The 19,219-nt window shown below is 41.9% G+C and overlaps 1 protein-coding gene across 7 annotated transcripts in view; it reads right to left on the reverse strand.

Annotated features, from left to right (window-relative positions):
- tspoap1 (TSPO associated protein 1) overlaps positions 1 to 19,219 on the reverse strand; it is a 102,805-nt gene that overhangs the window by 76,852 nt on the left and 6,734 nt on the right. For 2 of the 7 annotated variants that reach the window (XM_080749780.1, XM_080749779.1), the window contains exons 1-2: positions 19,177 to 19,217; positions 18,326 to 18,589 (exon numbers count right to left, since the gene is read on the reverse strand). The exons of the other annotated variants lie outside the window; for them this stretch is intronic. In XM_080749780.1, the coding sequence (XP_080605906.1) occupies positions 18,326 to 18,583 (258 nt within the window). In that variant the 5' untranslated portion in view covers positions 18,584 to 18,589; positions 19,177 to 19,217. Of the gene's footprint in view, positions 1 to 18,325; positions 18,590 to 19,176; positions 19,218 to 19,219 lie in introns of those variants that run through there. 7 annotated transcript variants of the gene reach the window in all.

The following is a 19,219-nucleotide window of genomic DNA, read 5'->3' on the forward strand; positions in this document are numbered from 1 at the left end:
CACACACACACACACACACACACACACACACACACACACACACACACACACACACACACACACACACACACACACACACACACACACACACGTGGAGGCAACCACTAGGCTGAACAACAGACAACACCTCACACTAGGACGTTACAGTCCACCTGTAAGGAACTTGGTTAAAGGATATCTGAGAATGTTCAATCTCTTGGTCTCCTGGATGGAAATGTTTATTCCCCTAGTGTATTTGGGATGCACCTAATGGACCCAGTAGGGTGAGAGAGAATGGCAGGGCACTACCAGACCTGGCAGAGTTCATTCATGGCAGGGAGAGAACAGATGGACAGAGAGGGTAAAAAGATAAGCTGGAGGTGAGCGGGGGGGTTTGGGGTGGGTGGTGTTCTCGTTGTGGCAATTATTCACCAGCATAGTCACCAACACTGACTTTGCCCAGAGGCAGAGATTTGCTCATGTTAAATTGGTAACTGTTGAGAAAGCAGATGCTCTCTCAGCTGATCTGTAGTCAGACTGACTACAGTACATGTCTGAATGGACCTCTGTCCACAGTAAGTGGAGAAAGAAAGAGTGAATGTTACCATGTTAGGATTCTTTTGGCGCACAAGCACAGTATACAGTATTTATATTATAAACTCCAGCAAAACCTAAAAACCTTTTCTATAAGATTTCTCAATGCTCTTGAGATGCCTTTCCATCATAAAAAAATACCACCTAACACAGTGTTGAAGTAATAAATATCACAATGTTAATTATGATTGAATTGACTGAATTTCTCATTTGTTGATCAGATATATCAACACTGAGGATTCTGGTTGTGTTCCCATGATGACGGGTGATGATTTGAACATGGGGGGTTCCCTGGAGGTATTTATTTTATGATACCTAAAGTCAACACTAATGACCAGCTGTTGACTTGCTCTGCAGCTGAGGCTCCAACTGCAAGACTATTGTGTTGATAATGACCAGGGAGTCTACTGTTGTAGGGTACATACTAGACCAAAATAAAAATAGCTTAAACTAGAAGCAGTGCTCTTCCGAGCACAGGTCTCCACCAGGCCAGGCGTCCTGGTGGTGCTATTGTATAATAGGCCAGTGTAAAAAGGGTGGCATATGTTCTTCACCTTAGACCTTTCATGGCAATCGGACGCTGCATGCATGATTTGAAGCATTGTGTTCAAAAAATGTGTTTTGCTAAAGTCTACCTGCTGGTGGCGCTATAACAGGCCAATGTGAAAAGGGTAGCATTTGTTCCTTCACATAGTGGGAATATGTGTGGCAAATTTCACGGTAATTGCAAGCTGCGTTGATGATTTGAGGCATTTTGTTCAAAAACTGAGCAATCCTGCAAACTTTGGAAGCTAATATTAGCCAATCAGGATGGAATATGAAATATCAGACGGATCAGACTTGATCATATGACTATAGAGATACTGTGTACTGATTTGTGTTATTTTTGGAGAAAATCTGAAGGCGTAATATCCTAAAATGTGTTTTACACAAGTCGGCTCAAAGGTGGCGCTATAAAAGGCTGATGTGAAAAATGCAGAGAAAGGGTTTTTCCTTGGCCTCTAGGGAGTGCGCTTACAAAGTTTGAAACTGATCGGTGGAGTTATAGGTAAAACCACAAATCGGCCTGTTATAGCGCCACCATGAGGCTGATTTAAAAAATTTGAAGTGGCATTTCTTCCTCGACCTAGTGGGAACGTGTGTGTGCGATTTCATGATAATTGCACTTTGCGTTTGTGATTTGAGGCATTTTGTTCAAAACGGCTCAATCCTACAAACTTTGGAAGCCAATCTTAGCCAATCAGGATGGAATATGCAAAATCGGACATATCTGTGTCGATCACATGACTGTCGAGATACTGCCTAGCGATTTGTAGGATTTTTGGACAAAATCTGTAAGAGTAGTGCACAGAAATGTGTTTTGCGAACATCGGCCACTAGGTGGCGCTAGAAAAGGCACATTTGAAAAGATTAGGGCAGAGGTTCTAGATTGGCATCCAGGGAATGTGTGTGCTCACTTTGGCAGCGACCGGGCCAACGGCGACTGAGATTAGGTGCACACAAACTTTGAGGACGCACGGACGGACGGACGCACGGACGGACGGACGGACGGACGGACGGAGGGGAAAACATACTCTCCCCCATGCCTTCGGCTGGTGGAGACAACAAATCTGGACCATAAATGCCAACATGCTCATGTGATGTATAACAATATCCATAAATAGATTGGTGGGTTATTTTGAGTTGACAGCCCAACTCAAGACATAATGGTGCCTTAATCTGTGAGTGACAGACAGACCCATCGCAGTTTCCCAAAATGGATTAATTCTCTAAGGAACGTCTCTTACAACCTAAATTAGTGGAACCAAGAATGGCCTGAAAGCACTACGACTTGCTGCTTGATGTTACTGTAAGCAAAAAAAGATGCTTCTTTAAACTGCATCTCTCATCAATGAAGGTAGTGACAGTGAGTCAGCACGCAAACCATTTAAACTACCCCTGAGCACAATGAACATAGCCGAGCTGATACACACATTAAGATATTTAAGATATTGTATGGCTATAACTGTAAATTATAGCACAAACGTTCTGATTATGACACCTCATTCCAGATCTGTAAACAGCAGTAAAGACCAGTTCATAAATTCATAACATGATTTCAAGGTCAGAGTTGACAATACAGTCAAGCAAAGAAGAGGTTAACTATTTTGGGCTGTATTCCTGACAACAAATTGTCAGGTGAAAAAATTGCAGTGATCAAGAAAGACAATCAAAGAACATTATCATTTATTTGTCGACAAAAGTGCTCTCAAGACTCTTGCTGGAGGCCTCACTCAATGCCATTTGACTATGCTTGCACCTCTTGGTTCTCCAACATCTCAATGTCACTAAAAACTAAGCTTCAGACCTCCCAAAACAAACTGGTTCTACCCCCTCTCCACCACCTCTCTCTCTCTCTGCCCACTGTTATTGACGGGCTAGTCCCGTTTGGGCGGTGTAGCGATAGGGCGGTCCTTTCCAACAGACTGTAAAGCAAGCGATCTTCATCCCATTCATGCGTTTATCGTGCGCTTGCCCAGGCCGTAACGATTGCATTCACCACAACTTCGTAACTCGTGCGGCCGGCCCTGGCCCGCTGACCAAGGTCCGCTGGCCTATGCGCCGCTTGCAATGTCGTGGACAATAACTGTGACATATATCCATTGTATTGCTCATCAGTACGGTAGGAGAGCCCGTTCGTACATTTGCCCCTGTTAGTCCACTTCGCCGTCGCTACACCGCCCTATCGCTACACCGGCCAAACGGGATTTTCCCTTATTGACAGGTGATGCCGATTGTGCTTCAGGGTCCATTGACACCTTATTATCACACACAGCCATGTACCCGCCAAACAATCTACAACCGATTTCCGTCCACAGGCGCATATCGGCTTCCCAACGCCGGCTTGGCACACTTACACTCTAAGGACCACAATGGAAATAAGCTCTATATACAAAATATATGTAGATCATTATGTACATGATTTTTTTCAATAAAGATGACAATCAATCAATATTTTTAATTACTCTACCTTCATGATGCTTTAGTGTTATGATTTTAAGTCATGATTAATCGACTGTAAGGCTGGTGAAGGATTACATCCCATCCTGACATACAGCGACACAAGAGAGAAAAAGTGATTAAAGACGAGTTGTGCAGCGGTGATGTCCGGCCATCAAATATTTGTTCGCTGTGTCTCTATTTTAGCGTAGTGGATGGACAACTAGAATCTAAAATGACACTGATGCATTCCCGGATTGAATGGGTTATGGGAGACCTATTGTATGACACCTGTCTCCATAGCTAGTGAGTTCATATCTGAAGGAGACTGTGTGTTTGTGTGTGCACAAACCACTTTGTACAGTAACTTTATGAATTGGAGACTTCTTTACTTTCTCATTAGTTATTAATTAGTTAATTTGATGATTGCTATGGTCCAGGCTAAGTCGCAATGCCCATTGCCAGTGTTACATATTAAGACAGTGTATTGCGTGATTTATAGCCAGATCACTTGCTCGCTGGCAGTCAGGAGGATAGGGTGTTAAAGCATGGTATAATTTAAGTCTGTTTTGCCGCTCTCAATACCCTGGCTCTTAGAACTACTACACAACTAAAGCCCAATGAAAACCTCAGCAGCAGGATACCCAGGGTGAACTCAGCCACTGCCAGCCTCCATTCTCATTCTAATGATCTTTGAGAGTCCTGCCACACCTTGTCATTGTTACTGTACTATAGTAGTGGCCTTCAATTAGGCATGAGCTGTAACTGAGTTTCTACATTACAGACACAAGCTCTGGTCATGCCTGCCACTCACCTCTAAAGGCTGCAGGCAGCCAGGTCTACTCAAGGCCAGACCTTATTTAGAATTCAGTCACTTTCTCTCTCGTATATTGAGAGCTTTCACAGAGCATTATTATTTTAATCTCTATTATTATAATATTTATTATTAAGAACAGTTATTTTTCATTAAGAACAGTTATTCTTCGCTGCAATACTTATTTGTAACGTTAAGCTATTGTTACCATTATCCTCAGTGAGTCTGTATTTTCCTACAATAAACCTTATAAACAAAGGTGACGTCTTTCGCAAAAATTAGGACTTCTCCCGGGAGGGAGCAATGTGCCGCAAGGCATCTAGTCTGCCGGAAACCACAAAAGAAGAAGAAAGAAGTGACGTCATTTAAGGACCCCGACCGCATTCTTAGGTCGGGGTCTAATAATAGGTTAGTAGGGCAAATATCACATCCTTACAAAAAAGACCATTATGACTGAAGCTGAAACTTTCCATGTGCTTAATTTAAGAACCATGAGTTGACCCGAGTGTGTATACTGTAGGTATAGGTGTATAGGACGCATACCACATGGGTTCGAACCATCCCTGATTCCCATCCGCTTGGACCATTTGCTGCATGTCATGATGTCACTCCCATACCATGTTTCCGTTCTTTCTCCACTGTACCTGTCAATAAAGGCTCAGAAAAGCCTTAAAAAATGCATAAATGTAAAAAAAAGTCATGGTGATCAATGCTCTGCGCTCGCCAGGGCATTGTGTTGGTCCGTGGGATGCTCAGTACTGAGAAACATTTATGAGATCTAGGTCAGCTTTTCATTGTCCCTGTCTACAATATTTTCCCTTTCCCTTAGGATCGGCTGAATCGCTCTGAACCTCTGAGAGTGTTACAACGTAAATGGAGTTAAACTTTAAAGCCTGCATGTAAAACCTGTACACATCCACCCATCACTAAACCACTTGAACCTCAGCTCAGCATCCCTATATATATTAATTTGTTCTAAAAAAGATATGAGGAGCAAGACAACAATTTTGTTAACTCATATGCTGCCATTTAACAATACCTTCGTACTCTTTAACTGCCATTCGTCTCCATAGACTTCCATGTAATTCATAGTGCACGGATCATGCACACCCATGCCTAGATAATGCACCACGTGTGTCCACATTGCTCACAGCTTTCAAACAAAAAAATCCGAATGGAAATCCGTTCAGGCATTCATGAGATAGCAGCCATTATGTTTTACACTGTTGTGAGCTTGGAGGTCTGCTACCTGAGTTGTATGGGGGTTAAACAAGCAATTTCGCGATCGCTATCATGCCTACTAACGTTTTTTTTTCTTTCAAAATGGCGGAAATTCTCGGGTTCCTCGGGCGTGGCAGGGAGGGACATCACGAAATTCTCGGGTTCCTCGGGTTTGGCAGGGTATGAGTTAATAACAAGGGGTGGCAGGCTCGAGAACCTCACCCTGTATGTTTTAATGATTTGGGCATTAATGTATCTTGGAAAGATTGTTTGACCTGGAGTTTGACCTTTCAAGGTAGCTCAAAGTCAAAGGTCATGTTTGCTAAGATCATATGTGACTTCATATTTGTTGATAATAGTACCCATATATGAATGAATGGACCATTGTAAAGCGCTTTGAGTTTGCAACTTGCTAAGAAAAGCGCTATAAAAATGCAATCCATTATTATTATTATTCATTATAGTAAATATGTATCCATCTTTAACTGTTTTTGAGTTATAGTGGAAAGTAACACATTTTGACAGATTGAACATTTACAAGTACATTAGTATGAAGTAATCTGGATTTTTGACAAAGTAATGGTGATAAACGCTTCTGCACTACTTCCATTTGACATTGACCTAATTACACCTAAATTACACTGTTACAGCGATGTTGGGGGACTGAGGATGATAGTATGGTCAAAACTTCACTTACATGCAGCCATTATGATGACAAGAGTGGGCCAAATTACCCTTTGTTCTTTAAATTATGTAGGTCAGCTTCTGTTTTCCATCCAGCTGAGATTTGCATTGTAGGTAATTAATTGCCACAAAGTAAAGGAAGCACACAACATATTGTAATGTGTATTAATGGGGAGATGAAGAAATAAAACTATACGAAAAAAAGGAAATGACAAAACAGAATTATTAGGACAACAAACTGTTGTCTATATCAATGAAAAAATATGAATGTGAAGGTTTCAAAAAGTAAATTCCTTAAATGCCAGTATATTTCACAGATGCCTTTACCTGCTCACCATTATCTGAATGATACGAAACATCAAAAGAGGTTATCAATACCGGCTTCTTCTTCTTATATATATAATTATCTATCTGTCTGGGATTCATAGAGCATAATGGAAATATCTACCCTACATTTTTCAGAAATACAGCAATCCGCTGTTTTGGATTGGTCGATTCCCACTCTTAAATTGTTGTCTACTGGCTGGATATTTCCGTGTATAACATTTCCGTTTATAAATAGATTTTTTATATAGTTTTGCTGTTGTTAATTTGGGCCACCTATTTACTTTCTGTAAAAATAATAAAAATGTAAGAAAAGCATTGGGGAATTTGGCGAGACAGCAGTTATTTCCAGTCTCACGTGGCAACAAGGCTTAATGGACTACAATGAACGATGCAATCTGCTGCATCTGGAAACATCCTATAATTAACCCAGGCACCGTCTGCTCCTGGCAGTAAAGGGAGTACCATCCTTCAAAAGCACATTGGATATACCCCCCCCCCCAAACACACACACACACACACACACACACACACACACACACACACACACACACACACACATTATTTATTTATCATTTAAAAAATAAATGAATAAATAAATAATTTCAGCAGACTGGGAATAGCTGCCCTCCACAAAGCGGATACTAAATGCTATTATGACACCAGTGAGGCGTTAATGCTGTCCAAAATCAATGCCTCGCTGTGTCTGCCTCCCAAACCATATTTAATCTGCGTTTCTTATGAGGTTTCCTGATCTGGCCTTGGCCTGCTAGTGCTGTAATGGAGTACCGCATCCAGCCCTTTGAGGAAAATAAAGACCATGCAATGAATTGATTTGGTATACCTACAATACCTCATCTCCCACATTCATCCAGGCTTCTTGGAGACTTTTTCTCCACTACCTGTACACTACTGTAGCTATATTTGTCAAACATACCACTGTTTATACACATATCATATGCGGTTATATCCTGCACTAAAACAGTATGTCTGCGTACAAGAAAAATAACTCAAGTGTCATTAGATTAAAAAATGGTTATCTAATGGTCCCATTGCTTTGATAAAAGTAACCATGATGCCTATGACACTGTATAAGTTTCATAAAGGATTAACATGGGAGGTCAGGTATCTATTATCCAAGACAAAGCAGAGAAAAATCCTTATAACAAAACATGGACGTGCAAAGAAATACTGTAGAAAGCACAGCAGAAAGCTTACTGTAGGCTCCGGGCACCATAATAAAAGCTGCTCTCCCCATACACTCATATATAAGTAATGAACAGAGCCTTCCTAAGTGTCCCCTCAATCCCATACTGCATTCATCATGGCTGGTCGCATAGACTACCAAAACACCTCCTTCATGCCCTCCAGTATCTAACACTCCTGCCATGTCTGCTCCTTGCATCATCCGGATGAGGTTGTTAAAAATGACAATTGTGTGGATGAGTTGCACAAGAGACAAAAGGTAGCAAGTTCTGCTTTCTGTGGCATTCTGCTTAGGAAACAATGTAATATCCAGGGCTTGCTATCTGCCATTAACAACAAAAATCACACCTTGTGAACTGAGTGGTGGTCAAATAAAAATAGTCAAATAAAAAGAGTCAAATACATGGATTGCAAGGTTGCTCATGCTCAACAGTGGCGGGAGACAGACGGACGGCCGGACGGACGGACGCATTGTGAGCTTAAATCCAACTATTTCCAACTATCATTTGTTTATTATTATTTTGACCTGCTTTAAGAAACTCGGCTAATGATGGACGGGTGGACGCATTGTGCAGCCACCCAGTCGCGGACATTTGGGTGTTATTGTGTGTGTGTGTGTGTGTGTGTGTGTGTGTGTGTGTGTGTGTGTGTGTGTGTGTGTGTGTGTGTGTGTGTGTGTGTGTGTGTGTGTGTGCGCGCGCGCGCGTGCGCGTGCCCTCCTTGCTACGCGTGTGTGTGTGTGTGTGTGTGTGTGAGAGAGAGAGTGTTGAGTCTGCCTGCTCAATAGCGCCCCTCCTTTAACGTGTGTGTGTGTTTGTGGTCTGTGTGTGTGGTCAGGAGAGGTATGACAGGATACACGGCCAGTAACATCGTGAAACCTGATTACAGGAGTGGCGGTGAGACCACCACTCAAAAATCCACTAAGGTTAAGCTTTTTAAGGTTAATCAAGGGGTTTTCTAATCAACGTGTTTTAAGTGTTAAATAGCTCTACTATATTTCTATAGCAATCATTGCTATAGATTGTTTGTTCAGTGTCAAGTTGTTCCCACAGCCAATGAGGAGAAAGTGTTAGAAAGAATCAATGAATATAGACCAGCTTGCTCCACAAGCTGGTAATAAATCTGCATACAAAATTGCAAAATTGAAGCTGATAAATGGGTTCTTCTGATTGGATGAAATTGGTGACCCACCTGAAATTGTATTTTGTGTTTACTAAAGAGCTGGAGAGACAGGGAGACCCATGTTACTGAAACAAATGCTCTATAGCAATGATTGTTAAAGAGTTTAAACCTTTTAAAAGTGGGATTGCAATCAGAATTCAGTCGAGCCAATGTTGTCGAGAAATGAAAAATCACACCCACGGTGTGAGGTGAGCGGTGCCTTTTATGAATTAACATACATGCCAAAATGTCCCGCAAAGCTTGGCGGACATACGGGCCGCTAGAAAAATGCATATGCCTGTATCTGTCTGTACACACGTCTGTGGAAGACGCACCAAATGTGTTTGAGGGGTGTAGGCATCTGCTTCTCTGATTGGCCAACCCGACCCATCGGCTTCACGGATTGGCCAAGCTTTGCTTCTTGTTTGTGCCACTGCACCGATATAAGTGGTGGCGTGAATGAAATAGCTTCATCTGTCTGTCTGTAGGTCCGTCTGTCTCCCATTTATGCCCATGTACGTCATCAACACAACATCAGCAGTTTCTGTCAACATCAGGGATCCTCATATCTCCATATTTGGTTGATCGGCCATATGTAGTACTCTGACAATGGGTACGACAGGTACAACGGGTACGCTGACAACAAGTACAATGGCTATTGAATAAATGGGTGGTGTATTCCTATATTGCATCGTTCCGGAGCAGGCCATGCCTGTTTATAAAAAACCCATTGATAGTAATATCTAACGTTATTAGTACTGTGCGAACAGGTACCACACTGGGTACACTATAACAATGTGTACAGCGAGTACTCTGACAACAGATTCAACAAGGTATCGTTGAACCTGCAGGTGGAGCATGTATTCAAAATGTGATTTTGGCAAAAGATGTCACAATAAAACTTAAACCCAGGATAACACATCAAAACGTAATGAAACACTTGCTTCCAATGTGGTCCTGCATCATTCCCGGCGTAATAGTAAATGTCAACTCATCATGACATCAATGATCATGCTGTAAGACCTCTATCCATTATAGGCCTGCCCTGTAGGCTGTGTCAGACTCACCCTAACAACGCCTTTCTGTCATTGGCCCTCCAGCGCATTAATTAAAATCTACATTAGCCCTGCAAGCTGTCTGCCTCATCATCTCATAGCCTGCACATATCCTATTTACCCAAACATCATGGGGCTTAATAAGGTGTCATACATGCAGAGGACATCTGGCCTTTTAAGAGAAAGAAACGGAGAGCACAAGGGGTCACCAAATTATTCCATATAATGCAATGTCAGCAGAAAAAAATGGATAGAAGGGAGAGTGTGGCGGAGATGATCTGTACCCAACCCCCTGCCAACCACCCTCCACAGACTGAACCCCGACAGCTTCAAAAGGATATGAACCTTAATCTTGTCAAATTGAATTGAATATGCATGCAGCCCCCTCCTCAACCCCCCACGTTCACATCAGCCACAACTTAATTTGTGGTCTAGTAGCAGAATTGTTTAAAATGGTTGCATTTCCGTCATCATAAAGAGGAGAAACAGCAGCAGCACAGGGCTTTATCAAGATAAGTATCAGAGAGACACATTCAATGAGAAAGGCCTTATCTACCTGCACAGACCTGCCTCATTTGTGCTTTCCAACGCAATATGTAAATACTTGACTCAAGCCATAATAATGTTTTCATTAACATGAATTATTAACGATGAAGTACAGTACTGTATTCAAGTAGACTATTAGAGATTTCACAGTGGAATCCCAAAACAGGAAGACATTTGTGATATTGTGGGGAACTATACTGTAAAGTATATAGCTCTGACTGAAATAACATTGTTTAATTGGGGTACATAAATCATGTAATTGCATTTTACCAGAAATGGAAGTGCATTAACTCATACCCTGCCAAAAAATATGTTTCTATGATAAAAACGTCTTTAAAACGTCTTTTTCACTATGGACCTCCCTGCCAGACGTCTTCTGAACGTCTTTTTTTTTTTAAATAATAAAAAAAAATAAAAAAAAAAATTGAAAAAAAAATGTTTTGAAAAAAATTTTTTTGGACCTCCAACAGTGTACTAGGCATGATCGCGATCGCGAAATTGCATGTTTAACCCCCATACCAACCCCATCTTTCAAACATGGCAGCCATGTTTGTTTACATTTGAAGAAAACATAAGGGCTCCTTTCTCCTGAATGCCTGAACGGATTTCCAAGCGGATTTTTTTGTTTGAAAGCTGTGAAAAGCATGCACATGCATAGTGCATGATCTGTGCACGAATGTGTGCACCAGCGTGCACACTATTTTTTTAACCCTTTGTTGGCGAACCGGCAATATAAGAGGTCATCCCACTTTAAATATGGCACCGACTGAGTTAAGGAATGCTCACCAGGGTCCAGTGATTAATCTGGGTATTCCTAAACCACTGCTACTTTATCAACATGTTAAAAGGATAAAGTATGCATGGCTAATAAGACTTGGCGTAATACATTATAATTGCCCTATATAACAAAACATTTAAATATATTTCTTTATTTTAGAAAGAGTTTGTCTTAAGAAGCATCATTAATGCCTATTTTTCAGCAAGGGCGAGCTCCGAGAGCGTTCTCACGGTGAAGACGGGAGCGTCGGCAGGTTTGCATTTCACCAGGTTAGCATTCACCAGGTGTGGTTTAGGTGGTACCTGCCGACGCAATGGTCCTCCGGTGAGGACATGTCCTCAAGACGGGGACGCTCTTGGAGCTCGCCCTCCCTCTTTTTTGTCATGCTCCCTTGTGAGTGGATTGGACAACCCCGCATGAATAAGATGGATCTCTAAAATGAAGTGGTTTTCCTTTTAAGGCCAAGACAGACAGATCATCACGAATTATATAAAAGCTCATCAAGGTCAACCTTGCATCATCTGCGTTGATAAAATGGTAACATTGTTTGGAAGTGAGCGATGTCTCAGAGATGGACATCTAAACCATATTCAAAACAGTGAGGTAGGGCAGCCATTACCGGTAATCAGAGGTTGTGCTCTAGATGACAGGAGAGATTTTAATTTCAAAAACCCTATTGTGGTTTTCACCACAATCAGCTTAAAGCTATTGATTGTGCTAGACTAGGAAACAAAAAACAAACAATAGGTTGAAAAAACTGTATTATCAGTCAGCTAAAGGTCATGTTAAATAAGTATACATATATGGCATGGGCTGTCAGAAGTATCCTCAGTAGCACAACACCCTAGTGACCTGCCCGACATTCTGTGGGTCAGGAAATTAGCTTCCCATTGCTCCTCTGGGCTACAGCCTTTTCCATTGTATGGGGAACACAGGTAATCAAGGGTTTAATGTCACTCACTGGCATTGAGGAATGATGACCAAAGGCTGAAGAAAAAAAAAAGTCATGGAGGGCAGAGAGCCTTTGGAGGACAAAGACAACGTGGATGCCTGGCTGCAGGCCAGTGAATGCTTTGCTGACATGAGGAGGAGTCCCTACTCCTTGACCACTGTCCAGGACATGATGGGGACGGATTAAAAGCCTTAAAGCCAAACACTGCAGGAATGGATACCCAAATAATCGATGAAGGTGAGTTTACAACTGATAATAAAAAGGGCACAACCTCTGCTGAGCTTTAAGAAAGACACATTTTCCAAGGGAACCACACAACTAAGTACCTCAACTTTTGTCACAATTTCAAGATTATGTGAGCACTGGCAGACAAGACAGAAGAAATATTAATATATACGTTCCTGCCGTTGAAAGTTATGTTTGACTGCCTCGGCTGAGAAAATCCCCAGACCAAAAATCTGTCAACTTTTAAATTGAAAGCCAATATAAATGTATATATAGAAGCAATATAGAATATACCGTCAATGTTTTTAATTCATTGATACCATTAACATTCCCATCTATATTCAATGCTCATCACTATTCACGCACGCACGCGCGCGCGCGCGCGCGCACGCACGCACGCACGCACGCACGCACGCACGCACGCACGCACGCACGCACGCACGCACGCACGCACGCACGCACGCACGCACGCACGCACGCACGCACGCACGCACGCACGCACGCACGCACGCACGCACGCACGCACACACACACACACACACACACACACACACACACACACACACACACACACACACACACACACACACACACACACACACACACACACACACACACACACACACACACACACACACACACACACACACACACACACACACACACACACACACCTAATTCACCTCTGACAGTGGGCAGAATGTTGTGCCTATACTAGACATTCAAAGTGTTGAGTTTGGGGTTAGACATGTGCTGACAGACAGTGAGACCAGACACTCTAGAGAACCAGTTATCAATTATTCATCAGCTATGAGACCCTAGACTTCCAGCTATCATACTGGTGCACAAAAAACTGGTGCGAGAACACAGAACTACTGTACATACAAACAGAGTAACTACCTATAAATACATTTGAAAAACTACTGCCACCTCTGTTTTTTATATGCACTTGAAATATGTTGCTATTTGCCTAAAAATGTTATACCAAGTGACTTGGCATCTTGAAAATGTGTTCTAAAAGCTTTATACCAAATTACCAAATGCTCAAACAGCAAATGCTCAGTTCTCCTGATTTGTGGCACAGCTCTGTTTACGCATATCTTTATTCCATTTTATTTGTTTATACATATCTTAGTCGTGATTTTTTGGGAATGTTCTCTTTGGCAATGTAAATGTACATTTTCTCATGCCAATAAAGCCCCCTTGAATTGAATCGTATAAGCAAAATAATGTGGATGGATTTTAAAGCAGCAATATGTAAAAAGAATGTATGAATAAAATGTAATTTTGTCCGATCTGTATGGTAGAGTATGTTAATACAATACAATATAACTTGCGGAGTGGTTTTATTTTGTCTCCCTGCTCTTCTATTGAGACATTTAGATTGTGTCAAAGGTCATGGCTCACCTAGACACAGGATCTGACACAAATTTTTACCAGATGGTCAAGATTCAATTTATCCCCTGAGCAAGAAGACAGCCTCGATTGTATCAATGGTAAAACTTTCAGCACTTGTGCTGGAAACCGGTTCCAAATCTGGGGTACAAGAGGCAAGTTGCAATTGATTCTTTAGATGTTTTTGATGCCACAAAGAAAGTGTCCTCATTGGAGCTTGTACTTTACTTCAGATCGCAAAGAACAGATTTCAGAAGCGATCCGACTATCCAGGTCTCATTTTCTTTAACACTGTTCCACTTTCAAACTCCCCGTAGGTCCAAACTGGGCCAGTGCTGAGTTGTAAAGTAACTCTGAAACAGTATGATCCTGGCAGAGTCCTGCAACGGGCCGGGTACCCACGGATACCCGACTGGGACCCACGTTTGACGGGTGGAAATATACTATTCTAAGTTTGCGGGGACGGGCGGTACAGAACTAAACGCGCGTTTATGTAGGCTAATATAAATATAATTATTGCATTGCGCTTATATAACTGTGTTAGCCTATGTTCTCATAGCAAACACTGAGGATGTAGGCTATTTACTTTACTGCATGTAATTGCCGGTAGCGGGCAGGCAACGGTTCAGCTTTTGGACAGGCAGGGCGGAGCGGGTCTGGTTTGTATTTATATAATCACAGGTTGCGGGCAGGACTCTGGATCCTGGTCAAGAAAAATAATAGAACCAACCCACACACATATACTGTACATGCTCCAATAAATATTAATGAGGATTGGAGCCTGGGGTCCTGTTATCATTAAGCACTTGAAGAACCCCAGCGCTGCAACGTATTCTTTTTCACAATCCTATCTTAACCCAGCCAGTGCCCCGACAAGTGATGTGTGTAATGTAATGTGTATTCTATCAGATTTCTCTAACATTTGTTGTAATTGAGACATCCTCTTCTGGTTTTGCCCAGAAGGCTAAGTGAGAGATGATGATCATAGCAGATCTATAAGCTCAAAACCCATGGTGATTCAGCAGGTTTTTTTTTGGGGGGGGGGGGGGGGGGTATAATGGACCGAATGTTGGCAAATGTTGGGTCAGCGCAACCCACACGTTTGGCTGTGTAGCTCATGCCTCGAATGCCCGATGCTTACAAGCTGTACCTCGTTGTAAAGGTGACAAATCAACAATGAAAATTATCTACTATTACATTTTTCTTAGAGCCGCATCCCACTTCCACGCCCATTTCGCCTCCACTTCAACTCATAGCTAGAGCAGATGTCGGTAGAGTGTAGGGAAACTAGAGCAGATGTCGGTAGAGTGTAGGGAATAAAACCGCCCATAACTCTATCATTGGCCCCCCGTTGCCATGGTGACCGCCGTCCATTGGCTCGTATTCCCAGCTATGGGACCGGCGGATCCAATTTCAACCGAGGGGGGCGTAGCCAGAACACACACACACACACACACACACACACACACACACACAGACACACACACACACACACACAAAAATAGCTAATAGTTAGCTCACAACTTTCCACTTTTCTCTTTCACCTCAATCGCAGTAACATCCGTATACACCACGTCATCGCATCACCAATACGTTTTATTTATTATTATTTTTTTTTTCCCAATTTTTTTTTCTCAAACATTTTTTTTTCTCAAATTTTTTTTTCTCAAACATTTTTTTTTTCTAAAAAAATTTTTTTTTCTCAAAAAGTTTTTTTTTCTCAAATTTTTTTTTCTCAAAAAAATTTTTTTTCTCAAAAATTTTTTTTTCTCAAAAAAACCATCACATCGTGGCCACCCTGTACCTCAGGGATTTGTTTTCGACTAATATTTACTCCTATAGACGCAACGCGACGACCTAGAGGGGAGGCCGGCGTAGCCGGCCGACCTTCTAGTATAAAACACAATACCATTTGGGTTTATTAAAGGGGAGATATAATCGACCAAAGTTAGATTTCCGAACTTTTTGTGGTGGTTCAAGCTTGGTATATCAACACAATGTAGCATCATACAGAAAAGTGTGCAGAACAGGCCTGAAGAGTCATCTTTCCAACTAGCCTGTTTTCTATTCTAGTGTATTCATATCCAGCTACTGCAATGGTAACTTGTACACTTGTCACTTATGGTGTCAACACTCAAAAGTTGCGCTGGCATCTTGTCAACACTGACTTTGGGTCTTTTAGAATTTGATATTCACAAAAGTCCAACTTGAGCCAACACTGTGAATATATATATATTGCCTTGAAAATAAACAAGAAAAGAGTAATCATTGCATGCAAGAAGAGATGAATGTCTTGTATAACACTATTTTCCTTTCTAAATTTGTATCCCACAATTTTGTAACCCATTTTTCACCCAGTGCCAATTGCCTAAACTGTAATCCTGGGCGCTGCTCTCCCTCTGCCAACCTGGGGAGAGCCCCAAACTAAGCTCATGCTTCCTTCAGTGCCATCACCTGACAGGGGGAGATCCCCTGGTTGGACGCAGCACGTGGAAGGAACACGTTATTCCAACCAGTTCCTTCCCCTCCATCAGGCGCCCCGGCTGGCCAGGGGGAGATGTTTTTTGTGAGGGTACCTACCCCTGTGGATACGGGGAGCACATGCAAACTCCACAAACTTGGAATTACAGTAAAAGCCGGTAACTCCAAAATCGATGCCCTAATTGGTTTACTTTTGAATCGCTGTGGAAAATGACTAGTTGTGACATAATCAGTGTCACACAAATGTGTCCATTACAATTTGATGTTTCTGTTTTGTAAGAAAAGTAGGATATTAAACACTGTCAGTGTCACACAAGTTTGCACGTTATATTCCAGGATACGTTAAGATACATACTCCTGGGGTGCCCCGGTGTCTCACTTGGTACTGTAGATCACATACCATACCAAGTACCAAGGCTTGGTACTTGTACTGCCAGCCCGGGTTTGCTGCATGTCCATCTCTATCTCTCCTTGTTTCCTGTCTCTCTCACTGTAACTATCTCAATAAAGTATGAAAATGCCTAACTTGTTCAGGAAATAGCTCATATAGTGATAACAGTAACATGTTGCAATGACAACCACTGTCCCTTTCTTGGTGGTTAAACAAAACATTATACCTCCAGTGTGAACAAACTACAATCCGAAGGCCTGAAATCCACCTATACTGTACCTACCTAATCATAATCATCACAAAATATTCAATGTTTATATTAATTTACATAATTCACTCTAAACTCAATATCACCTCTTGCAAGATTGCAGATAGTTGTGAGCCTATACTTCAATGAAAAAGTCAATATTATCAAGCATTTGCAATTGTCTGAATTCTAAACTTCAAAATACTGTAGCTTTAGATTTAGCAAGGTGCAGAAAAGATGGAAGGAATTTATATTCTACAATTCAATGTCTGGGCCATGATGATACAGATATATAGAGGGAAGAGGATGGTCACTATCATCCAACTCAATGGCATCTTCCAGCTCACACACACACACATCTCTAAACAGCAGCCAGATACTGTATTTGGTGGGGGTTGGGAAGCCTAATGATCTTTTAATGGCAAACCTTCACTCAACCTTCCTCCTACCATATTTGCTCCCAAGTACCGTATACCCACAATTTCATCTCTACTGTCTCCCCGTCTGTCTGTCACCCATCCCCCTTCTGTAACCTCTACTGTGGGTCCACCTGGGAGCACGTGATAATGCCCACATTGTATGAGAACTGTCATTTGCTGCCTATGTGGAGAATGTCAAGTTAACAGATTGTAGCGCCTAGCTACCTATTCTACAATCTTTATAAGAATCCACCAATTACATGAAAAATGTGGGACACCTTTTAATTTCCCATTGGTTTCATGAAGAGGATATACTCTGTGGTATCATTCGGGCTATGCAGAGGTTGATGTATGGGATGAGAACTCAGTGGCTAAACATAGTACCTGCCACCTCACTGTCTGCATCAGAGCTGCTACAGCACTGTCCTAGATAAAACACGAAGATAACCTACTGCCAAGTCTAGGGTGGGGTAGGTTACTTTAATGACATGCTGTCATGCATTCAACTTCATCAGTAATTATGCCCAACTTGAGAGAAAAAGCCAATTAATATAAAAGGGTATATATTCCACCATGAAATAAATATAGTCGTGAAAAACGAATATCTGGTTATATGGGCCAATATACTGTACTGTACTGTATATACTGTCAGAATTAGTTGACTATAAAAATGCTTTTAATTAACTTTAAAAAAGCAGTTAATCATTTGGTTATTAATAATTGCCTCGCCCTGTGAAGTGTTATGTTTTACACAAAACAGATGTTTGCAAATCCTGTAACATTTCAATTAACAGACTTTGGCCCTATTTTCCAAGCTTAACAAAATCAACAGAGTTGCCACAAGGAGAGAAAAAAATATGAGCTCCAGCAATACCTTGCATATCCCTTCCACTTCAAGGCCAACGAGGTTCGCATAAAGACAGTGATGCCTCTTGCCCAGCACTGATGTCGGAGTGAGATTAGCCGTGGTGGGGGCCACATTATTCTCAAATTCATGGTTAGGGCACTGCTTGTCTGTCCTCTCCAACTCTTGCTGTCGGGGTCCTGGGGGTTCAGCCTCCTCGCGACTCTCCATCTCGCCGCCTGCGGTCGCAGGCTCTGGCTGCTCGGGCCGAGAGCACAGATCATACATCACTCTCTGTCAAAGTCAAAGGTGCAAGATTTGAGATCGATACAGCCAAAATCGAGCCGTTGCAGGCTATTCATTTGCTGAAGGAGAATTAGATGGATCAGATGCAGCATGCTTCCTTAATTTTTTCCCGTACCCTTTCTTCAAGTGTTTACAAGGGCGGGTAATGAGCTGGGACTCAATATTAAGTTTGTGACACCAAAGCAGTAGGATCACTCAGCACGGCCATCGTTTATCAGCAAACGATTATAGAGCCTCCCCTCCAATATGTGTTAATCCTAGTCCATGAGGACTTCAAAGGCACAACATTAGCAATAGAGTGGCTCTTGTTCCATGTGTAAGATCTTCATAGCAAAAGGGCCTGTGCCATCTCCATAAGCCAAGAGTTTGAAAGCTCCCTTTCCTTCATTCTCTCCCTGCCTCCCTTGTGATGTAAAAACAAAATTCTGCTTCATTGGGAATCGGGATGTGATATTTATTTTATGGTATTCAACCCTCATGGTACGTCTATCAATATCATCGTCCTCATAGCATGCTTATAGTACTGCGATCATTATCAACAATGGTGGTGCATGCAGATTTAGAGCCCTACTTACTAGACTGGCAGAGCTTGTCTTCCTGCCTTCCCGCTCTGTCGTC

Source organism: Nannobrachium achirus (genome assembly GCF_963921795.1).
Source record: "Nannobrachium achirus genome assembly, chromosome: 19".
In the NCBI taxonomy this organism is placed as follows: domain Eukaryota; kingdom Metazoa; phylum Chordata; class Actinopteri; order Myctophiformes; family Myctophidae; genus Nannobrachium; species Nannobrachium achirus.